The sequence below is a fragment of the Rhinoderma darwinii genome, chromosome 8 (genome assembly GCF_050947455.1).
Source record: "Rhinoderma darwinii isolate aRhiDar2 chromosome 8, aRhiDar2.hap1, whole genome shotgun sequence".
NCBI lineage: Eukaryota > Metazoa > Chordata > Amphibia > Anura > Rhinodermatidae > Rhinoderma > Rhinoderma darwinii.
Window position 1 is genome coordinate 85,992,501 of NC_134694.1, and position 25,513 is coordinate 86,018,013.

Here is a 25,513-nt window from a genome sequence, read left to right on the forward strand (position 1 = left end):
TGTCCGTTGCAGAAAACTGTATCCCAGGATTTAATAAGGTGACGTTTTTTCGACACCAGACCAGCGTCTTCGGCAGAACATGTACATAAAAAAAACAAACACAAAGTGGTTTATAAACCCCAAAAGACCCAAAATTGTCATGAGTGGCAGTTGCAACAGCCACTTAAAAGCGCATTAAACTAATGTATTTCAGAAAAGCTGTACAAGCAGTGATCTTAAGCTGTTGAAGAAATATATATTCTGTGCATAGAAATGGAGTGTTGTATATTGAAAGATGATACACAAATCAATATTTATAGTTAGTTACTTTATTTTAATTAACCACATTAACTAACTGTATCTGAAGGGGAATGTGTGCAGCGCTATTGAGCCGGCAATGGAGAACTGCCCGGCACGTTAGGTTTGCACAATGCCTAGAAATATCAATACTATTTCGATGCTGTGAACCCTCAAGTGGTTCAATATCGTCAATTCATGTATTTTCATACGAAGATGTGCGGCCGCACAACTTAGCATGGATGTAATGCAGCTGGCGCTGCACTAATGAGCGCCTGTACTGAAGACAGAGAACACGATGGGCGCACTGCAAAATGCCCCCATGTTCTGTCTTCAGTGCCGGCGCCGCCGCTCGTTAGTGCAGCACTGGTCACATCACCTTATGCTGACCGCACACACGCTTATTGTCAGGAGCAGGGCAATGGCTGTATTACACAGCCACAGCCCCGCTATAACGGCAGAGATCAGAGAAACCTCTGATCTCCGCTGCTATTCCCTTGAATGATATGATCAAAGCTGACCGCAGCATTAAAGAGGAAAATGAGAAGGGGATGCCCCTTAGATTGCGTCACAGGGGATCCCTGTGACTCGATCGAGGGACATACCATATATGGGCAGACAGCTCAGGGTCCATTGAAGGACCCCAGGGCTGTCTGACTATTTCCTGTTAGGACATACCCAAGTATGCCCTAACAACTACCTGTCTACTATCAGTACACAGGCTAATGTACTGGCGTATAGATATATGCCAGTACAATAAAGTTTAAAAAGTAAAAAACCAAATGTAATGTTAAATTTAAAAAAATACAATTTTTTTTGCAATAAACATTAAAATAAAAGTCTCAATGCATAAAATATACACACGTTCGGTATCGTTGCGACAGTAATAACCTGCACAACAAAATTATAGCGTAATTTATGATGTGTACGCGTTGGAAAAAAAATAAACTGCTTGCTTTCACTTCATTAATGTGAGGCACGAGGTGTTATGAATTTAATGCCTCACATTAATAGTAATTAACCCAATCATGTACCTCATACATTAACCCAATGTTGTCCGTTATGACTGAGAAACCTCATGGGGTTAATTACTATTAATGTGAGGCACATGGAGGTTCAAAATTCATCACACCAAGCACCTCACATCAGAAAGTGGCAAAGTATCGTTTTGGTATCGAGAATCGCAATGCTACACAAAGTATTGGTATCGAAGTCCAAATTCTGGTATCGTGACATCCCTACGGCAACATGGGAGCTAATTCAGACGTAAACCATAGAGAGAGAGAGAGAGAGAGAGAGAAGGATGGGGACCGCAGTTGCGGGCTACACGCAGAAGTTAAAACCGTATCTCAACTCTGAGATCAGTATATAGGAGAGCGCAGGGATGGATATCTCCTCATATCATTGATGCCAGTGTAGGTGAGAGGCAGCCAATCAAGAACCAGCAATTGGCCAAGCCCCCTGTTGCCTTAGTGCAGGGATGCTGGCTCCGCTAATACACTGAGAGCCAACCAATCAGGCGTAGGGGGTCTGCCGAGCCCCTGGTTACTATAGTGACAAGACGCTAACCTGGTGAAAGACGCTGATGTAGGGAGATAAGACTCGGACATAGGAGTAGAACTTTAGCATGGGGAATAAGACGTTGGTGCCCGAGCCATTTGTTATTGGGGGAAGGGCATGTTAATTACAGATTTTAGTCACGGGGCTAATCGCATGTCGACATCTTAAAACCACCAAAAAAAAAGGGGGAGTATACCCAAGGTTCAAAGACTATATAGCTCAATATCTTAACCCTTTCATGACCAAGGGTCATTGATTACCCCTGTGTCCAGGTCAAATTTTCCATTTCTGATATGCACTTCTTTAAACGATAATATCTTTGCAACTGCTTTGAATATCACAACTACTTTTACTTAGTTTTTTTTACAAGACTTATGAGGCTTTCATTTTTCTAGACTAGTTTAATTCCATGTTTTAAATTTTTATTCTGAGCAGACAAATCACTAAAAATGTGAAAAAAAAACCCACCTGTAATCTTATATATAATCGGGAAGGACGTGGTGTCCGAAGCACAGTTAAGGGCACCACGTGGTTTCCGAGGCACAGTTGAGAAGACCCATGACATCACGTGAGGGGCGTTCCAGCTATTCAGGAAGAGGTGCGGACGGTGGGAGAGAGCCTGGAAGTTGAAACAATAACACGTGGTGAGCCGCAGAGCGGGCCCGTAATGTATTGTATTGTGCTGTATGTGTTTGCGGTGGAGAGAGGACAGCACAATACAATACATTCCAAACTGGGTTGCGACTCCCTTGGGGGTTGGATGAAGGCCTCCGGGGGGGGGGGGGGGTTCGTGAGCCACTCACCAAGGTTCCTTTTCCAACCGTTCTCCTGGCCGCGTGGCTCCCACAGAAGTCTATGGGGCCGTGTAACGCACGGCTGTCACTCGTATGTGATCCGAGTGATGGCCGTGCATTCTGCCACCCGCTTACTCCTCCTCACAGTTCGAAGTGCATGTGAGGAGGAGGGTTTTTGTTGCTCCCTGTAGGAGCTGAATCTCTAATCCCTGGCCACAGGTTCAGCCGAGGCTGTGGCCGGGGATTCCCCTCCAGGAAAGGTCCCGGACTTCACTGTCCATATATGGCGCTGTGGCCTGTTATTCCGATCCAGGAGAAGTCTCTGACTTCACTGTCCCTATATGGACAGTGACGTCAGGGACTTTTGGAGCGGTCCCCTACAGGAAGGTAGAGGGGGAGTTGCCATCTATGGGGGGTGGCTATGTACAAGGATGCTGTGTGGCACTACCTACAAGGGTGTCTGTGTGGCATTATCTACAGAGGACAGGGTGTGGCAGAAAATGTACAAATAAAATTAATTCGTTTTTAAAACGGACAGGGAAACAAAACGGGTTAAAAACGAAAACCCGTAAAGGATGCAAAACGGCCGAAAAAAAAATTAACCGAAAGTGACGTTTTTATCGGCCGACACTTGGACCCTGTTGTGTGAAAAGAGCCTTACTTAGGACTGCAGGTAAAATCTTCATTATCTGTACTCTGTTATTACTGTGTTATCTGTGGTGTTACCTGCAGTTCTATGTAACATCTACTACATTATACCTCTACCCGCGTTTTTCTTAGGTTTAAAATTTTGGTAATTTTGGATTTAAAATCTTTTTTTTAAATTTATTTATTTATAATTTTTACAAATCTTTATCATTCCTTTTGCTAGCAAACCCGTGTAACGAGTTTTCTATACTAGGATGGCGATAGATAGAGAGATATATACATATATCTCTGTCACCCTGGATCGCTGTGAGCGGATAAGAGGGGTATAAGGCTATATTCACACAACGTGTAAAAAAGGGCAGTTCACAACGGATCAACTGTTAGTTTTTCAAGGCTGTCTCAAATTTTTAATCCATTTCCCGTCCGTCTGACCGTGTTTTACCAACATTTGCCATCTATTTTTCATGGATGTCAAAAAAATGGATTGATTGTTATTTTTTAGTTTTTGATTTTTTTTTTTTTGTCGCGGTCTCCTGAAAACACCACAGTGCTCATGTAGATAGTGATGCAATACCACTGTAGATAGTGCCACATAGTGCTAGTGTTTCCCCTATAGGTAGTACCCATATAATGCCATGGTGCCCATGTAAATAGTGCCACACCTTCTGTATGTATCAGCACCCACATGTAACTGGCACCCCCTTCCTGTAGATAGCTCACTGTAGGAGCGGAATCCATCTGGCCGGGGATTCCGCTACTAGAGGGAGCCCCTGATGTCACTGTCCATATATGGACAGAGATGTTAGGGGCTAACTCTAAAAGCGGAATCCCCTGCCTCAGCATCGGCAGTGCTGTGGCCGTGGATTCCGCTCCAGGATCACTGTCCATATATGGACAGTGATATCAGGGGCTCCCTCTAGTAGCGGAATCCATGGAACAGAGCGATCTGATACCCGTGATTCCGCTCCTGGTGGGTGTTTATGTGGCACGATCTACAGGGGGGTTGCTATCTACAAGGGGGGCACTATTTACAGCGGGGATTGAGAGACGTCGGGGGCTCCCTCTAGGAGCTCCTAAAGGGAGCTTAGGTAGCGCTATCTGCGGGGACTTTTGCGCTATCTACAGCGGGGGGATGTAGTCCTGGGGCTCTTAAAGCCACGGCAGACATGAGTTCAGCGCTGCTCGCACTGAAGCAGCACTGCACTCATTAAACCCCGTTCAAGGCTGTCAACGTTTATACACGTGGCAACTGCACGGGACATCGGCAGTTGGAACGTATATAGCCGTATGGAATTCATGAAGTGGTTAAAAGCTGAATTACTACTAATGAGCTTGATGACCTCTTATCTTGATGAAGTAGCGCTATTTAGCTTCCCATTTTTCTCCTGTTTATATGCTAATTGACGTAGAAAGGTTAAGATGTTCCCCCCTAATGATTTCTGTCGGGCGTTGTTGGTGTCCATCATGTGACAGATCCAGCTCTTAGGGCTGGAACAGAAAAAACTAAATCACGCAGGTGTGATCAGAGCCTTATATAGTGGCAACCAATCCCTGGCCATAGTGGTGACGTCATCCATAGTAAATTAAGTAGTACATTAAAGAAAATGATTTTATACCAAAACTATGGCTGCAACTTTATTTGTGAGTACTTTCTTTTTTTTTTCTTACATGGAATTGACCTTTCTTTTAGTTTCATTGTGGCAGAGCACATATTACAGCCTAGTATAAAGGAGTGTGGACACTAATCCTGCGCACGCAGTACGAGATAAGTATGGGATGTGGAGATACCATAATCATTTATTATAGGGTTAGTTGACCATTGCCTTGGATGACATGTCTGTCTAGGCTACTATTTGCTTGCAGTTTGTACACTGATCTCTACATACCTGACACATCCAAGTTAGCGCCTTTTGGAAAAACTGGCCTTCAAGATCACTCTCGACTATCATCTTAAATTTGAATCCACGGGGATGTACCAAAGTATAATCAGAACACTTATCTGTGAAGAGATGAATCCCCCTTTTAGAATGTCCTGACCTCAAAATCTGTGAATTGTTTGGAAGCAGGCCGATCAAGTGAGATGAATGGGAACTGAAACTGTATTGTAAATTGGGATATGTCAAGCACTTCCTATGTGGCATGTAGGTCTGAAGCTACAGAAGACGTCTAGTTGAGATTACAGCCAATGATCCCCTCCTTAGTAGATGTATAAGAGGCAAAATCTTTCTTCCACCAGTGAAGCTTATTATTTAAACCAAACCGTTATATAAGACCAAGTCCTTAATATTAAGCTCGATGTTTGGATGGGGATGATACGTGAAGAAAGGGGTAACTTGTGGTTTTAGACCCTGTTTTTGTGTTATATTCAAGGTCTGACTAAAAGTCCTAACAACTGTAGTAGTTTCCTTTTTGTTTCGGGCAGATAAGGGTCAGTTTTTTTATTTTTTTTTGCCGGTGAATTTAGCACCAAAAAAAACGGCGCAGCCCCCTTCTCCCCCCCCCCCCCATTGATTTCAATGGGAGGCAGAGTTTTGTTATTTTCCCCTGGGTGGCTTTTGGCCACTCACAGAAAAAAATGCAGCAAGCTTGTTCTTCAGGCGGTTGCCTTCTCTGACCTCCCATTGAAATCCATGGGAGGTGGAAAAAACCTGTGGTGTTCATTCAGGGCTTTTTTTGCGGCGTTTTTTGTTTGGGGTTTTTGCATTCGATTAAAAGGCCACAGGCAGAAAATTCTTCAAATAAACACGAAAAGGAAAGCTGGCAAGTCAAAGGCCCTGTCGTAATTTTTTTGCTGGCAGAAAAAAGCTGCCTCAGAATTCCTTCAGGAATTTTTAGGCAGATTTTCAACTGCCTTCACTTCTCCTTGTGTTTTGCGATTTTTTTCATCCACGACCATGGTAGCTAGTGCAAGGACCGCGGGCAAGAAACGTTCAGAAACTAGCGCTACAGGGAAATAACAAAACACTTCCCTGTCTCCCATTGAAATCAATGGGGGGAGGCAATTTCGGGCATTTTTTTTTTTTGGGTGGCTTCCGCGTCAAAATCCATGCCAAAAAACTGAGCAGGGCCTGCCTGCAAAAACCTCTGTGAATTTATAATTCGTGTTTTATAGAAGCAGTGTTGGTTATTATGACTAATGTCACATTTTCTGTTTCCTCATAGTCACCAAAGTATGCTCATTACAGAAGCTGGAAATGACAGGGCGATCAAAAATAACCTTACCTCCTCTGCTTGTACGGGTCATGTCCAAATCCAGACTTCGCTACTTTGGCAAATCTGAGAAGAGAACGGACTACCCTTACCAAGTAAGAAAGGACCTCCTGTCGACCTTGAGATGCAAACTTTACCAAGACCTGTAGTAAATGGTTAAAAGGCCTTTTACACAGCATATTTGTGGTCCATGGTCCCTCTGGATACTTTTATTCCAAAAAAAGGGAACAGATTGCAGTAGAGGGAAGTAAGAAAATCCTGACCCGAAGGGAACGTTTCCAGTCTTCCCTTTTCCTTGAGATTTGTTGTATTATAAAATAATGTGGAGGAAAGGTGGACCCCAAATATGGCTGTGTAGATGAGCCCTAAAAGGCTGGATTCCCACAGGATGGAAATGCTGTGGATTTTTTATGTGGAAAACCTACAGCGGATTACAGTCCCAGCCATGTGAATCTGAGCATTCTCATCCGCATGCTGCTGAACGTTATCTGGACAAAAATAAGAGCGTGCTGCGGATATTCAAAACCACAGCATGCTCATTCTGTTCCGGATATCTACTGCGGATTTAACACTTTCCAATGTAGGAGGGGTGAAATTCGCAGCAAAATCTGCACGTGTGAATCCTAACAATGTATTTTTTTTATTTGAATGTGGGACTTATATCCATTATGTGCAAATTAATTCACTTAGTATTTCAACTCTAGTTAGTGTTGAAAAGAACGTATAATCAGGAAATAACCTATTTAACATTCTAAGCATTTTTACACACTTTTTGTTGGGTTTTTTTTGTTTTTTTTTTATACGTGCTAATCTTCATACTGGACACTAGAGCAGACACAAACTGATCTTTCCTGTTTTCTGTAGCTGACTTGTCTAGATTGGGACAGGATGAGAAGAATCATCTCATCAACTTTAGAGGGTGGGCGAGTAAATGACCGCTCTACTGTGCTGCTGGAGACCGGACAGTGTAGGTGTCTATAAACCTTAGATAGTTGTCGGCCAAATGTTTGACCGGCTGCTATTCGATCTGACCCCCTCAAGAAACGCATGCTCGGCCAAGTGTGCATGTTGTCTAATTTGGAAGAGCTGCTGCCATACACCTCTGGAGGCAGGCAGCGGCGTGCCCCTTTATGCCATCAGGAGACTGAAAAAACATAAAACTGCTTAGAATACTTCTTCTTACCAGCCTTGCTCAGGGACTAATAGGTGAATTAAAAAAATTGTAGGTACCATGATTCTGTTGGATTTTTATTTATTATTATTATTATTATTATTATTATTATTATTATTATTATGTCTTTGTTTCTAGGCTTATTTTGATGTTGCTGATCACTCTGGTATGATGTCTCTTGTGCTTTGGAATTTTCTCTGTCCAGAATGGTACAATACACTCCAGGTTGGCAATGTAGTCTTGTTGCACCAGTATGCTGTAAAGAAGAGTTTTGTCTGCAGAACGCTCCCAACTCCGGGGAATTCGCAGGTGAAGAGACTGCCTTCTCTTGGTAAAGTATTTCTGCCATATTGTGGTATGTGTCAGTTGAATATGTGAGGGTAACGGAATGCTGCAAAATGCAACAATCGAGCTACGTTTCCAATGCCTAAGGATATTTTCTATGACTGTATCTATGTGTGGATTGGTGGCCATATGTGGTTTTAATGCAAAAAAAACAAAACAACAAAAAACTTGCATTTGCCTTTATAATTGTTGGAGCAGGTGAAACTTCATTTTGTATTTAAAAATTTAGCAAAGTATGACAAAGCAGTGTTAAGATGGACATAGACCTCTGAGAACTACCACCCCAGACGTGTGTGGTAAACGGACTGGACTAGATGGATTATAACTCGTCCAGTCCTATTATTCCCCAGAGATCAGTAGCACCAGTGATAGCTTATCTCTGCCTTCCTGATGTAGCGGGTCTATGATGGAGTTTAGGCCCTTTTTACACGGGCCAATGATCGGGCAAATGAGCATTCCTGATCATTGCTCTGTGTAAGCAAGGCAATGATCAGCCAATGAATGAGTTTATGCAGCACCAAATATTATCTTTGTTGGCTACACATCTCCCTGTGTAAACAGGGAGATGTGCTGCCGACATGATGGAAATGCATGGCGACGAGCGATCAGTGATTTTTTTTTTACTAATCGTAGCCCCTATGAAAAGAGCAAATGAGCGGCGATCAACGAGCTGTCTTGTTGATCAGTCCTCGTTTTTTAGGGCCCAAATTGGCCAGTGTAAAAGGACACTTAGGCACTTGTGTCATGTCTGACAAGCTAGCTGTGGGCCTTAGGCCTCTTCACACGTTCAGGATTCTCTACAAAATCTGTTCCGTGTGAACGTTTACTAAGGCCGCATGCACGCGGCCGTGCAGTACGGTCCTCCTATTATAGGACACATACTAACTTATGGGCCAATTCACACGTCCGTGATTCTCGCGGTCCGTACGTTGTCCGGGAGCCCGGACTGCAAAAAAAATCGGATAAGTCATTTTAAAGGCCGCATTTGCTGTCCGGGCTCCTCAAAGGCAGTGCACATCTTGTGTGTGCACGGTCCGTGATTGCAGCCGGCCCGTGGGTGACTCTCTTCATCCCGCCCGTGCTCTAATCTACGGTCGTGTGCCTTGTGAGGCCTTACAATTCTAATGAAGTCAATCATCCGTTTTATTTTTCAGTCCAGGACCCTAGAGAAAAACCATTATGTTCTGTGATCATGTTTCAGCAAAAATGTGACTCATGATGCAGTATGTCTATTTGAATGCTATTCCGTTAATGCCATTCTATAAATGCATGTAATAGGAAATATTTGGTGCTTGAAAATACACGACCTACAAAGCGGTCATGACTGATGATTCACCCGACCACTGGGTGAGACTATAATTTGACTGCCCAATGAGCCTTGAATTGTAACCGTTTCACGCCTTAATTTTTCATTTGTTTCTGGTATTTGTGTTTTCAATCAGAGCAGCTATAAAAGAGTAAAAGTTTTCCCTGTGTCGTTCCCTGCCCCTCGGGCCCTGGACTGGCTGGATCAGTTTTGCCCTGAGTGTTACTTTAAGTTGTTAGTCTCTTTGTTTGCTGGATACTGTAGACACATTCTTGGTTAATATCACATATCCGTCATCTTGGGTTCACGCCATATTGCTGTTTCACTGTACAGAGCTCTGTAAGTCTGAGGTTCTCCCATCCTCTGCTCACGAACTATCGCCTGTTGACAAGTAGATAGGATTTGTTTCTGTTTCCCTGTATGAGCTAAACAAATTACTTGTCAGAGACTGATGGATGAGTCAAGGGCTTTATTACAGGGAAGGGGCTGACTGCAAACCGCCAGGGTGCGACGCCTCGCAATGCAGCTAATATGATCCGTAGTCTACAACTGGCAGAACTCATATTTTCTGCTATTTGAACCGCATTTGGAGCAGTTTTGCCTTCGATCATTGAAATATTCATTAATGAAAACCAAATGTAGGCTTTTCAGATCTGCCTTAATAAGTGCTCCTTCCTGTTACTTCTCTTTATTTCCTCCATATTTCATCTTTTCACATAATAATGTTGTTATTGTCAGTCTGGCTCTTTTTTTCTAATCTGCCCGTACAGATTCTTATAGACATATATAATATTATTCTCTCATCCATCTGCGATACCTTTCTCCCTCTACCTGAACATGCCGTCCTCATTAATCCAATAAACCCGTATAGTAAAACCACGTAGTGACAGCATCCGAGCGTGCTCTGCTTGTTTCTACGATTTGTCTCGGGAAGCAATTATTGATTTATGATCCTGGGGTAGAAAAAATAGAAATTGATATAATTGATTTTTTTTATTTTATTTTGTAGAACTGAAAAGTGGATGCTTATTTGCATAGCTGTAGTCCGTTGGTAAATTACTTGTTTATGGTTTCTCGTGATATTACAATAGCATGTCGCCGGAAGAAAAAGGTCTATCAAATACATTCCACGTGAAGAGCTTGCTTGTATTCACATACAAAAACACCCTAAAGCCAGGATCTCTCACACCGTTTTGATGCAGGTTTTGGCTCAATTGTTTTAGCCCAAGGCACAAAGCCATAAGTGGATCTAAAATGAAGTAACTGTATAACCAAAAGGCTGAGTCATCTCCTGTTTTTGTGTTCACTACTGTCTGTGGCTGAAAAAAATGCTATCAAAAGTGTGTGTGTGGTGTGATCCTGGCCTGCGTCATCTTTTCTCTCATTACTTTTTATTTTTTTAAGATTAATGAGAGAATACAAATTACACAAAGCATAGAGTACAAAAATTCCTGCCTAAAGACATGGAAAATAGTAAATTACAAGAATAGTAAGTAGCAAGCAATACAATTCTTGCACTATTTTTAGGGTTAGACACACCCTTAGGCCGGGTTTCCACAGGTGGGATATGCTGTGTAGAAATCACGCAGCATATCGGACCTGGAACCCGCTGCACCTTCAGTCGGAAAAATCGCACCAATCCCTCCTGTGACGTCTGCTCTGGACTCCTACAATGACGTTGCAGGCCATGTGACACTGCAGCCTGTGATTGGCTGCAGCGGTCACATGGAATGAAGCGTCATTCCAGGAGGCCGGACTGCAGGAAGGAGAAGGGCGGTCTGGGTAAGTATGTTTTGTTTTTTTTCCGGATTTGTGACTTTTGCGGCGTGATCACAGCGATTCCGCCGTAAAAATCGCAGCCCTTGGCTTTCTGTTGCGGGTTTTGTATTGAATTCAATGGGGGGGAAAACCCGCAACTGAAAATCAACAAAAATGCAGTATAAACTGACATGCTGTGGAATTAAATTCGCCCTGCTGGTCAATTAACGTTTAAGTTGCGGTTTTTTGGGGGTTTTTTTTCTGGGTCGTGGGCATGAGATTTACTAAATCTCATCCACTTTGCTGCTACTGTAAATGCTGCAGGGAGTTTCTGCACACAATTCTGTTGCTGAAACTCTGCTACGTTTACTCTACGTAGGAACCCGGTCTTAGTGTTGAAAAGGGGTTTATCTGGTTTGGACATCCCCTGCTCTAATTGTAGGGGAGTGGTCTGATGCCTTCTGTAAGGGAATTGACTGCAGGGTGAAGAAAGTATCTCAATAGGACAACTTTGTAAGGAATTGGCGCATGCTGTCCTCCAAAGTGAAAACCAATATTTGTTGTTGCCTTCTGACGTAGCAAGTAGTATTGGTACACCTCACCTGTTTGCTTACCTTTTACTGTAGTAGGGGATATGCATAGGGGTCGGCTAAAGAAGATGAACCCTTTAAAGTCTACTGGCTTGTTAAAAAGCTACGGTTATCCGAGGTAAAAAAAAAAAAAAGATACAGTTTTTTCCCAGAAATAGCAGCACTCTTGTCCATGAGCCCATTTACCTGATTGGGCATGAGCTGCACTACCAGACACAGCCCATGGAAGAGAGTGGCATTGGTTCTGGGAAAAAAAAACGCAGACTCTTAAAGTCAGAGCAATTTTTTTTACGTTTTTCAACCGCCGCATTCAAAGAGCTGTAACTTATTTTATTTTATTTTTTTTTTTTTTTCCGCCGACCTAGCTGTATAAGGACTTGTGTTTTTTGTTTTTTGCGGGACAAGTGTTATTTTTTAATAGCACCATTTTGGGGTACTTAGAATTTATTGATTAACTATTAACTATTTTTTTTTTTTTTTTGGCATCTTAAATTTACACAGATTACTGTGTTTATAAATAACACAAACTTTATTCAGCAGGTAGTTACGATTGAGACGACACCAAATTTATCTAGGGTGTTTTTAAACTACTTTTACACAGTAAAAAACACTTTTTTTTTTTTTTTGTTTTTTTTCTGTGTTGCCATATTTTAAGAGCCATAACTTTTTTTTTTACATTTTTCTGCTGACCGCTGCATGAGATTCTTTTTTTTTTTTTTTTTTTTTTTTTTTTTACGGGACGACTTGTAGTTTCCATTTATTTTTTACTTGGGACATTTATTTTTATTTATTTTATTTATTACAAACCTTATTAAACTTTTTTTATTTTATTTCTTAGGCCCTCTAAGGGACTTTATTATGCGATATTTTGATCGCTTTTATAATACACTGCAATACTTCTGTATTGCAATGTGATATTGCTTGTCAGTATCAAACTCACAGGCATCATGGCCTAACAGGCATTTACTAAAGGCAGGCCTGGGGGCCTTTGTTAGGCCCCTGGCTACCATAGAAACCATCGCCACCCTGCGATCGCATTGTGGGGTCAGTGAGGGAGCCACCTCGCTCTAAAACCACTCAGATTTGGCGGTCGCTATTGGGGGGGGGGGGGGTTAAATGATCAGAGACCACTGCTAGTGTCCATTCCTGCTGCGGAAAGTGGACTGAATTGCTGTGTTTTTCAGAGATGTCTCCATCTACCAGCATTGAGAAAAACGCAGCAAAAAGAGCACCGTTTTATGCAGTAAAAAAGTGCAGGAAATGATGCAGGTTTTCCACAACAGAGTTTCTGCGGAATTGCGGCAGAAATTTTCTGCAGCAATTCTGTTACGTGTGGACAAGCCCAAAGTGATTCCGCTATGGGATCAGTTCAACACCGGTGCAGAGTTTGCTCCAGGATGGCAGCAGGCAGGTGTCAGCGCATCTGCGCGCACAGTGAGGTGAAAGCTTTTGGAGGCTGATCTGATGTCAAGAAGGGCAGCAAAGAAACCACTTCTCTCCAAGAAAAAAAAATAAAGGACAGACTGACATTCTTCAGGAAGTACAGAGATTGGACTGCAGAGGACTAGGGTAAATACATTTTCTCTGATGAAGCCCCCTTCAGACTGTTTGGGACATCTGGAAGACTGATTGTCCGGAGAGGAAAAGGTGAGCGCTACCGTGAGTCCTGTGTGATCCAACAGTAAAGCATCCTGAGACCATTCATGTGTGGGGTTGCTTTTTATCCAGGGGAGTGGGCCCACTCACAATTTTGCGTAAGAAGACTACACTGAATAAGGAATGGTATGTAAAGCTCCTCCAAAAGCAACTTCTCCCAAGAATTCCGTAGTAAATTAGTGATGAACAATGCTTTTTCCTGCATGATGTAGCACCATGTCACAAGGCAGAAGTGATAACTAAGTGGCTCGGTGAACAAAACATTGAAATTTGGGGTCCACGGACAGGAAACTACTGCATGTCCATCCCATTGAGGTCCTTTGGTCAATCCTCAAAAAGCGGGTTGGCAGACAAAAACACAGAAATTGTGATAAACTCCAAGCACTGATTAGACGAAAATGGCTTGCCATCAGTTGGATTTGGCCCAGAAGCTGATACCCAAGTCTTGAAAAAGAAGAATCAACATTGTAAATATTGAGTCTTTGCATAAACTTGATTTATTTGTCAAAAGTATAAAACTTATGAAATTTTTATAATTGTACTTTAGTATAGCATAGAAACATCTGACTAAAAGACCTAAAAACACTGAAGCATTAAACTCTGTGAAAACCAGAATTTATCTCCGTCTCAAAACTTTTGGCCAGGACTGTATGTTCAGCATTGCCTGACGAAAATATATGTAGACACCTGGCAATGCTTATCTACGGGGAATACATAAGATACAACCGGAAAATCCAAACAATCTGCCCCATCCTTAGGCCTCATTTACACAAGCGTAATATACGTGCGTGCTTTTCACGCGCGTCGTACGCACCTATATTACTCTATGGGGCAGTGCAGACAATGCGTGAATTTTTCGCAGCGCGAGTGCTTTGTGTAAAACTCACGACATGTTCTATAATCGTGCGTTTTTCGCGCATCACGCACCCATTGAATTCAATGGGTGCGTGAAAACAACGCATGCCGCACGGAAGCACTTCCGTGCGAACTGCGTGATTCGCGCAAGAGCTGTCAAACTGAATGTAAACAGAAAAGCACCACGTGCTTTTCTGTTTACAAACATCCAAACGGAGTGTCAGAATTTAGAGATGAGCGAACCGAACTTCACCGGGTTCGGCCGAACTCGTTTTGACCGAACCCGGTAAAAAATTTTCCGGTACGCGACGTCAGGAGACAGTCACTCTCCACGGTGCTGAAAGAGTTAAACTGTTTCAGCACCCTGGACAGTGACTTCCGATCACAATATACATGAACGTGTAAAAAAAAAAAGAAGTTCTGACTTACCGATAACTCCCGGCTTCTTCCTCCAGTTTGACCTCCAGGGATGACAATTCAGTCCAAGTGACAGCTGCAGCCAATCACAGGCCAAGCACAGGCTGCAGCGGTCACATGGACTGCCGCGTCATCCAGGGAGGTGGGGCCGGATGTCAAGAGAGGGACGCGTCACCAAGGCAACGGCCGGGAGACCGGACTGGAGGAAGCAGGAAGTTCTTGGTAAGTATGAACGTCTTTTTTTTTATTCACAGGTTGCTGTATATTGTGATCGGAATTCACTGTCGAGGGTGCTGAAAGAGTTACTGCCGATCAGTTAACTCTTTCAGCACCCTGGACAGTGACTGACGTCGACTAGCCTCATCTCTATGATGGCGGCTGCGCGAAAATCACGCAGCCGCGCATCATACACGGATGACACACGGAGCTGTCAAGTGCCTTTTGCGCACGCAAAACGCTGGGTTTTTTTGCGTGCGCAAAACGCACACGCTCGTGTAAATGAGGCCTTACCTTGTTTAACTGTTGGCAACAGTCTGCCAAGCCTCTTGGACATTAAATTGTCACATACCGCCTTCCACAATACCTACTTATTAGAAGGGTCCTTTTGACAATCGGATCACAAAGTATCCCCTGCTAGGACCACCAGCGATCAGCTGTTATCTGTGGGAAACCTGGCAGTAAGTGCAGCGCCACCACAGGTGAAACTAAGCATTACACAGTTGTTGCTCATTTCAATGTGTTGTCTGCGTAACATAGAACAGGACAGGTTCACGCGAGGACTTCTTTGTAACCTCTCTCCACTCTGGCCTTAGAGATGAGGATTTCAAACAGAGGACCCCCCTCTATGAGCTCAGAATTCCCTAATCGGGTTAATGAAAATGGATTTTCTTAACTGGACACCCCCTTTAAGACAAAAGCCTAGCTAGACAGGCGGTTTTATTAACCCCTTAATGACCGGGCTTGAAAAGACCTTAATGAGCAGCTAAATTTTTCTGTTTTTGCCTCTCTGCGTTTTAGCAGCCATAACTTTTTTATTTTTTCATTGACGTGGCTGTATGAGGCCTTGTTTTATGTGAGAGAAATAGTAATGTTTTTTTACGGCGTGAATATAGGAAAAAGCGATTCTCGGATTAGTTTTTTTTGTTTTTTATCCCGTTCACGTTTCACACTAAATAACCCGTTAGATTAATTCTTCAGGTTATTACGGTCGTGTAGATACCTAATATGCGTAGGTTTTTTGTTTTTATTTAGTGTAGGGGCAATAAAATGTATTTAATGCAAAATAAAGACTCTTTTTGGCACTTTTTTTATTTATTTGTTTTGTTACTTTTTTTTTTTTTAATCCCATCAAGGGATAACTTTTATTTGTAACTTTAATTTTTACTTGTAATGTATTAGCATACTTCTGTACGAACAGCAGGCACACGGAACAGACAGCCCTGGGGTCCTTTCTAGGTCCCCAGGACTGACTGCAGAGGGATTCCCCGGTGTTTGATCACATCACTGGAATCCCGGTGATGCGATCAAAGAGGGAAATTCCCTTTGATCATGCCGCGGTCACGGACCGCGGTAATCAAAGGGTTACACAGCTGGGGTCCGAATGTTTGCCGACCCCAGCTGTGTTCAGGAGGCTGCTCTAAGATCAGGAGCTGTTAGTAACAGCTCCTGCTTAGAGGATGAGTGCTTACACGCACGAGCGCTCATCAGCCTGATCTGCAGCGACGCCAAAAGAAGTCTCTGTAGATTAAGCACCCGCACCGCCTGACGTCAAAAGACAGTGGGCGGTCGGGAAGGTGTTAATAACTAATTCATAATCTAAGTTTACTCTGTGGAAATCCAAACCTAGTTCATTCAAAAATATTTTCTATACTTTAATTTTTAGAAATCAGCTTGAACGCCAGAGATCCTCCACCCAGAATTGCTATTCTCTCCGAAAGTAATGTGAAGTCTGAGTGGAATTTGCCAGCTGTGAAATATCAATTTGTCACAAGGTACTGAGTCATCATTGTTTGTGAATCCCCTTTACATTTTTGATGTTATAATATAGAGGTATTTTTTTCCTAGTACCTACAGTTTGTAATTTTATTTTTTTCCATGGTAATGTTTGTTTTTTCCGCAATTTTCATTTCGGAACCACTGCAGGTTTTGCAAAAATGTTGTGGATTTGCCACAATGGTGAAAATTGCAGCTAAAACTCACAACAAAAACGACTCCTGTAAATACAGCCGTACAAGACATAGCTTCCTGCTGTTAAAGGGATATTCCAGCCACAAACACTTTTGGATAGGTGATAAATGCTAAGCCCTTTTTTACAATGCGTTTTAGATACACATTTGACATGCGTCCCGAAAGCTCCCAGCTCAAACTTCAAAGGCTTACGTTAATTCCGATGGAGCCAAAAGTGTGTTATCCGTCGGACGATATACGTAGTGTATAAAGGTTTCTGGCCTTTTTCCTGTTAGAATTGCATAGTTGATTATGCTATTCTATCCAGAGGCATCCAGCAAAATAATTTATACCACGCTGTATACATTTTCTTTATTTTATTTTTATCATGGGAGCGTTATGGGTGACTCGCAGTATGCTTATACTTATGTCATTCGTCACTGGCGTCCGTTTAACGGATACACCATAAGCTTTTCAATATCTTTTCATGACGTACCGGTTACACCGTTCTAGTTTATGGGTGACTGATATGTTAAACGGATGCTTTCATTGGATTCAGTCACCCATAAACTATAATGCTATCTGTCATGAGAAGGATCATGAGTTTATGATCGGTTTAAATCTGAGTATCTGTTTAAATGGATACCATTCGAGTCTATGGGTGATGCATGCCACTGTTAGGCATCAGTTACAGCCTCCGTTTAATGTTTACATTGGGAGGTTTTCTTGCCGTATACGTCAAACAGACTATAAAACGCAGTGTGAAGGGGACCTTAGATCGGTGTGGCGAGGAGAAGTTTGAATGGAGTGGCAGTCGAACATAGGTCCATCTACTCCATTCAAACTTAATGGGAGTTTTGGAGAAAGCCAAGGACAACTAAAGAGTATGTACCCCTTTGCAACCAATGGTATTTTCTTAGTAAAATTACATATGAAGCAACTTCGCAATAGTTTTCTAAAGCTCCTATTTTTGTATGCATAACATTAGTCTCCATGGTTTCAGACTACAAACACATCCTGTGTAGTCTAATCCTGCAGTTGTACTGTGTCCCCTACTTTTTGCTTTCAGTATGTTTGCAAAAAGTAGTGAACAGGTGGAATAGAGTGACTGTAGGATCAGACTACACAGATTCTGTTTATAGTCTGTTACCATGAAGGTCTGCATAAGAGCCTCAAAGAAATCAAGAGAACTTTTTGATCGAGACTTATTGCTAAACTGCATTTTAGATGTGTTGAGGATTTTTTTTTTCTTTTTTTACAGAAGTGGACATAGCCATCTAATAACACTAGGTCTCTAAGAAAACAAGAATGAATTAAAAATGTAAAAAAAAACAAAAAAAAAAAACTTACCTTACCAAACAAATCAAATAAGTATTTTATCCTCTCACATCTTTGGAATCCCTTTAATTCAATATTTAACCCACGACATAAAATTATAGAAATGAACCCTTTCACGGCTATAAATCTACATCGTGTAAGAGTATTTAAATATGGCGCCCGCTCACAGGCAGAGCGGTTGCCATAGCTGCCGGGTCTCTGCTGTGTTGCACAGCAGGGACCTAGCGGCAGTGCTTGCGATCAGAATAATTTCTGATCGCAAGCATTTAACTCCTTAGATTCCGGTGTCAGATGTGACTACCGATATCTGAGGAGTTTTTACGGCCCCTTTCACTTCGGGGCCGTCACCAGCTCCTGCGAGGCGACATTGCGGGAGCTGGTGTATTCCTCTAGCAGCTTAAGAGCCTTGTGAACGCCCCCAGCCCTGCTATAGGAAGATTGTGATTGAGACCTGCCTGTGGCAGATCTCAATAGCAATACACTAATTTTGCCATAGACTGCAATATTGTGATATTGCAGTCTATGGCATAAGCGATCCAATGATCGCAGGTTTAAGCCCCCTAGGGGGGCTACATAAAAGTTTAAAAAAATGTAATTTTTTATTTATTTTTTTTAAAGAAAATATGAAAGTGCCTGAACTATAAAAATATAAAAAAACTTATCCAATACGGTGAATGCCATAGCAGGAAAAAAGGTAAAAATTGCCAAATCGCTGTGTTTTTGCCATTTCGACTGTAATAAAAGGTGATCGAAATGCCCAACGTTCCCGCAAATGTTATTTATAAAAACTACGTCTTTCCACATAAAAAAAAGACTCCTTACACAGCTCCGTACACCGAAATATAAAAAAAAGTTACGAGTGTCACAATATGGCAATGCAAGACATTTTTTGTTTGATTCAAACTTTTTAAAAAATTTTTTAAAGGTACTAAAATACAAACACTATATAAATTTGGTATCACCGTGGTCGTACTGACCCGCAGAATAACGTTTCATTTTCACCGGGAACTGCTGTTTTTTTTCCAATTCCACCCCATGCTGAATTTTTTTCCAGCTTCCCAGTAGTACATCACACATAATATTAAATAGTACCATTAGAAAGTACAACTTGTCCCGTAAAAATTAAGCCATCATATGGCTGTGTCCACAAAAAAATAAACAAAAAGTTTATAACCTTTTAAAGGTGGGGAGGAAAAAAGAAAACCCTAAAAATGAAAATTGGTCTGGTCCGGAAAGGGTTAAAGCCCCCATACAGCTAGATGAACAAAAAAACAATGGTAGTTAGGAAACAGAAGCATCTGCCTGATCAAATACAACACCCAAATTTTCATCTGTGAGAGGCTGAAATCTACTGCTATTCCATGTTAAAAAGTATTTTAGAGTCTTTGCTATTCTGCAAAACAGCCGAGTATTGCACAGTGGTAATACAACAATTCAAACTGGTGTTCTACAGAAAAAAAAAAAAACCACTTCCAGGAATACAAAACTAGCCACATCCTTGGACTTTGCTTTTTTGGAGTTTTACCACCCCCCCCCCCCCCCCCCCCCAAAAAAAAAAATCTAGTCGCGGCTATCTTCTGTTTTGTCACTGCACCCATATATGATGCAAGTGCCTAGATATCCGTTGCATATAACTGTAGCTAACCTAATACAGACTGCTGAATATTTCATAGATGGACTTGATGTCTGTAAGTTAAGGATCCGGTTTCTCAGCTTTCATCTTGGCAGGAGCCTGGAAGTGGATATTTTTATTTATTTACATTTTTCTTTTTTTTTTTTTTTTTAATGTATTTTGGAATGCGAGAACAGCCCTTTTCCAAACCAGTGTGGATTTAAAAAAATTTCCTTTTGAAAATAAATTTTAATAGCATTTCCTTATACAGTTGTGCATTCCATACTTTGTCAAATACATGAAAATAATTTCTAGCTTTCTAGCACACCACTAGCCAAAGAACTTCCCGCAGAAATTTAACATTCAGTATGTATATGTAGGGGAAGCATTGACCATTTTAAAGGGGGTTTTCCCATACAACACATTTATCCCCTATTCGATAGGGGATACGTGTGTGATCACTGGTGGTCTGACCGCTGGGACCCCCTGCGATTGAGAACCAGGCACTGAAAGTCCTCCAAAGTTCTCCATGGGAAGGGAGCGCTGGTATGCATGCTCAGCCAGTGCTCCATTCATTTCTATGGGACTTTTGGGAATGCTGTCTCCGGCAGCTCCATAGAAATGAATGGAGCGCTAGTAGAGCATGCATACCACCACTACAGTCTCATAGTGCACTTCGGGGGACTTTCGGTGCCCCGTTCTCATAGCTGGAAATCCTAGCGGTCAGACCCCCAGTGATCACACATTTATCCTGTGGATAAGGGAATACGTGTGTTTGTGTGAATACCCCTTTAAACAGCTTTTTCTTTAGCATTCTGAGACTAGACATGGACTGCACATCCAAAATATATACTTAGATCTATAGCTGCTAGGCATAATTTATAAACATGAATTTGAGATCCTTTGTTAATATTTTGATCAAACTGTATAAGCCCACTTATCACTTCACGGCGACCTCTTTTAAAGTGGGTACCTACTCTATCGGTTGCAGCACCGCATGGCGGCCACTGCAGCATTGCACCTACAGAGGAAGCAACCCAGAGGCCGAAAAGCACCCATGCTATCAGACCATGCTAAGCCTCTTTGGCTCTGGGCCACGTCCCCCCACAAGTGCAGCACTACAGCAACCGATACCACCCAAAGGCTTTTGGGCAACTAGGTTGCTCCCTCTGCAGGAGCCATGCCGCAGTGGCTGCCATGCGGTGCTGCAACCGATAGAGTAATGCTGTTCCAGAACTGGGCTGGCTACTTTACTAATCTGGCCTTTCTATTTTTGGGGCTGATAAATGGTTTGCTCCTTGTGGTGAACCTCTGTATTTGCTATGTGAAATCTTCTCTTTATTGTAGACTTAGATCCTGATTATACCTACTTCCAGGAGAGTGTTCTTCACTTGGGTAGATGTTGTGAAGGGGTTTTTCTTCACCATGGAAATGATTCTGCGATCATCCACCACTATTGTCTTCTGTGGACGTCCAGGCCTTTTGGAGTTCACCAGTTTGCTCTTTTTTTTTTTTTTTTTTTTTTTTTTTTTAAGAATGTGCCAAACTTGATTTGGACGCTCCTAACATTTGTGCTATCTCTCTGATGGATTTCTTCCTTTTTTATTTCAGACTAATGATGGTCTGTTTCACTTGCATTGAGAGCTCCATGTTGTGCGTTCACAGCAACAGCTTCAAATGCAAATGCCACACCTGGAATAAACTCCAGACTTCTTACCTGCTTAATTGATGATGGATTAACGAGGGAATAGCCCATGCAGCCCATTAAATAGCTTTTAAGATAATTGTCCAAATTACCTTTTGGTGCCTTGAAAAAGAGGCAGGCACATATTAAAGAGCTGTTCTTCTTAAATTCTTCCTCAAATTAGGATGTGAATACCCTCAAAATAAAGCTGAGAGTCTGCACTTTAAGCCCATATTGATTATATAACTGTATATTCAATATGTTTTGGTAAAATACCAAAACCTGTGTCACTGTCCAAATAATTCTGGACCTAACTATGTCCATTTCTCTCAAAAATAAGGTAATGAAATACCTTCATTTAAACCCCTGCAATGTCCATTTTTGTTTTGGTCAAATTACGATATAATCTGTATTGTCTTGGGTGATTGGGGCAGATATGATGACAATTTGGGTTGGTGCAGGCTATGTATGTATCCTTTCCAAAAAGTAAAAGGGAAAATTATATTTTTTACAATTCACCGTAACTAGGTATAAGTAGGAGCCCCAGTTACAGGGAAAACAGCCCCTCTGGTGTCATCAGTGGGGGGGGGGTGAGTTACAGTCAAAACAAGCTGAGAAGGTGGTCTCCGCTATACTACTATGCTACTGCAGAGGCTCTGCTCCTTCCCTGACAAGCAGGGTAGAAAGCTATATCTATTGGCTATGGTGCAGTGAATACTATGTAGATAAATGTCAGAACTCTTCACTGGATCGTTTTTTTAACAGCATGTAAATGGAAAACATTGTTTATATTTTTTTGTATTTTTTTTAATGATCTATACATTGAATGATATTCAATAATTGGACAGCCCATTTTAACAGTTTCAAAAAGTGAAGTCAAATAGTCGAAATACACTTTTTTTTTTTTTTTTTTAAATGATTTTTAATTTTTTTGAGTTTTAGATTGGAATTTAATGACCTACCTCACAACAGAGTCTGTGATGTTATAGGACTTGTGACCTATGTTGGAAGATGTGAAAGAGTACGAAAAAGAGGTAAGTCAGTGATATGCAGTCAAATTGTCGTGTTGTGTTTTTTTTTTTTTTGTTTTTTTTTTTAAAAGTGACCTCTGTCCCAACTTTGATCTCAGAGGGGTTCTCCAGGACATTGTAAATAAAGTTGTTTGAAGAAAGCATTGTATGTACTCACGCTTCGTAATATCTTCTGCAGCGTTTTGGACTCTGTATGCAGATTTCAGGGGCCTCCTCTACAAAGACGGCACTGTTTCTTATATACAGCATGTATCTAAGTCAAGGTATGTGTGCATAGAAGACTATTTATTTATAATGTCTCGGAGAACCTATTTAAGGCTACGTCCAAGTCTGTTCACTTTCCTTAGTCCACTCTAATGATCGAGTAGCCAGTTACCTTCTTCAACTCTGCAGGTACCCGGCAGGTTTTCCCTTCGATGATAAACCATAATTTTCAGGGATTTTGACAAGTCTCTGACACTCATTTAAACCGATATGCATCTGTGACACTTTACTTAGCTTTATATGCAATGACTGGCTGCCCATCAGACAAACATTTCCTTATTCATGGACAGTAGACCAGTGGATTAAATTTAGAATTTTTCTGACTCCATTAGGACACCATAGATGAAAACATTATTTAATTAATTTAAATTGCTGTCAGAATAAATATCCCATTTATGACCACCTTTTAGTAATTTTGATATACACCGTTCATCCTCCATGTTAAAACCACCCGCCTAATATTGTGTAGGTACCCCTCCTGCCTCCAAAATAGCTCTGACCCGTTAGGCCATGAACTCCAAAACCTCTGAAGGTGTCGTATTGTATTTGCCATCAAGATGTTCGCAGCAGATCCCTTTTAAGTCCTGTAAGTTGCGACTTGGGGGCCCCCATGGATCAGACTTGTTTGTCCAGCACATCCCACAGATGTTCCGTCGGATTGAGAATTTGGAGACCAAGTCAACACCTTGAACGCTCATATTTCTTGGCCATTCCTAAACAATTTTTGCAGTGTGGCACGGAGCATTATGTTGCTGGAAGAGGCCACTGCCATTATGAGATACTGTAGCCATAAAGGGTGTACTTTGTCTACAACAGTATTTAGATTGGTGGCATGTCTCAAAGTTACAGACACATGAATGCCAGGACCAAAGGTTTCCCCAGCAGAACACTGTCCAGAGCATCACACTGCCTTCTCGGCTTGTCTTTTTCCCATAATGCATCCTTGTGCCATTTCTTACCCATGTAAGCAACGCACACGAACCCGACTGTCCACATGATGTAAAATAAAACGTGATTTGTCAGACCGAAAACCTTGTTCCAGTTCTGATGATCACGTGCCTATTGTAGGCACTTTTGGCAGTGGACTGGGGTCAGCATGGGGCACTATGCGCGATCTGTTGCTACGCAGCCCCAAATGCAGCACGCTGTTGGTGCACTGTGTGTTCTGACACTTTTTTTCTATCATAGCCAGCATTTACTTTTTCAGCAATTTGTGCTACAGTAGCTCTTCTGTGGGATCGGACCAGATGGACTAGCCTTTGTTCTCCAAATGCATCAATGATCCTTGGGCGACCGTGAACTTATTGTTGCGTCACCAGTTGTCCTTCCTTGGCCCACTTTTGGTAGGTACTAAACACTGCATACCTAAAACACCCCACAAGACCTGCTGTTTTGGAAATGTTCTGAGCCGGTTGTCTAGACATTACAATTTGACCATTTTCAAAGTCTCTCAGATCTATACGCGTGCCCATTTTTCCTGTTTCCCCACACATCAACTTCAAGAACTGATCGTTCACTTTGCTGCCTAAAAATATATCCCACCCTTTAACAGATGACCAATGTTTTTCACTTCACCTGTCTTTGGTTTTAATGTTATGGTTGAACGGTATATATGTATATGATCCTGTTGAGAGAGAGCGAGAAAAGGCAAAACCTTTTCAGCAAAGGTAACACTAGTTTTCTTGTTAACATGTTTATGTAAACCCAGTATTTGGAGATGTAGAGCTGCGTTATGCGTTGATCTAATATCTTGAGACCTAAATTTTGTCTTCATTGTGAAGTATGATTTCATTGTTTTGTCTCCTTCCTTCAGATGACTGGGAAGATTTCTGGTTATATCGTTGGGTTCACGTAATTGATGGGACCTCAGACCAGCCATTTCTACTTGAAATTTTTGCTACCTCCCAGCCGGATATATTTGAAAATATTTGTCCAAGTATGTTATGAATGATGTTCTTGAATAACCTTGGTTTTTCTAGTTGATATGATTCATTACTAGAGACTTTATTAAGCAATGAAATTGATATTTGACCAAAATACCTACCACAAGCTGTCAATTGGTGATTGACCTTAATACACATGTACATTCTTAATTTTATACCGGTCTACTATTCAATGTTGGATGCTTGCCCACCCTGCCTTCCTTATGCTTTACACACTGCAAGCTTATCCCTAGCAAGCAGCAAGACCCCTGAGATGAGCTTCTGGCAGGGGGACCTTTAAAAGGCAAAAGTCTATCCACATGCCTAAGGTATACTGAGCTAGGATAGAAATGTATTTCAAATTTACATATTATAGAAATGTAGTTTCCAAATGCCAAAGATATATTAGATTTGTTTGTTACAAGGGTCTCTTCAGTCTTCTGCATGTAGCGTGCTGTTTTTACAAACCCTTGTGATATTTATGTTCTCTTTAACCAAAGTAATTTGTTAGAAAAAATGACCTAATTTTGATGTATGAGTCTGTAGCCCCCAATGTGGACCTTAATTTCCTTGAGAAGCAAATCGGCCTGGTAAGTCTTTCCTCAAAGCTTGATGCAGGTTCAGAGAATATCAGAGTCTTGTATATAAAATCTGAGCCCTCAGAGTCCAAATTAGTAGGGTCTTTAGTGACCAGGTGTGGAGGCCATTGTGTAATGGAGGTAGCTGAGGGTTTAAAGCGGAGGAAGGCTTGGGACATGCGGTTCAGGTGGCCGGCCAGAAGAGTTCTCGAGTTTAGCAGCAGTGTCGTTTATTTATTTTCTAAAGGTGTGTGTGTGTGTGTGTGTGTGTGTGTGTGTCTTTATGCATCCATAAGGAGTTCAAAAGTTAGTCTACATAGCTGACGTGAGCC

The 25,513-nt window shown here is 41.7% G+C and overlaps 1 protein-coding gene across 2 annotated transcripts in view; it reads left to right on the plus strand.

The window, feature by feature from the left end:
- Positions 1–25,513, plus strand: part of RADX (RPA1 related single stranded DNA binding protein, X-linked) — a 52,382-nt gene that overhangs the window by 4,431 nt on the left and 22,438 nt on the right. For both annotated transcript variants that reach the window (XM_075835866.1, XM_075835865.1), the window contains exons 2-6: positions 6,441–6,583; positions 7,798–7,990; positions 16,469–16,577; positions 22,329–22,420; positions 24,495–24,617. In XM_075835866.1, the coding sequence (XP_075691981.1) occupies positions 6,441–6,583; positions 7,798–7,990; positions 16,469–16,577; positions 22,329–22,420; positions 24,495–24,617 (660 nt within the window). The remainder of the gene's footprint in view (positions 1–6,440; positions 6,584–7,797; positions 7,991–16,468; positions 16,578–22,328; positions 22,421–24,494; positions 24,618–25,513) is intronic.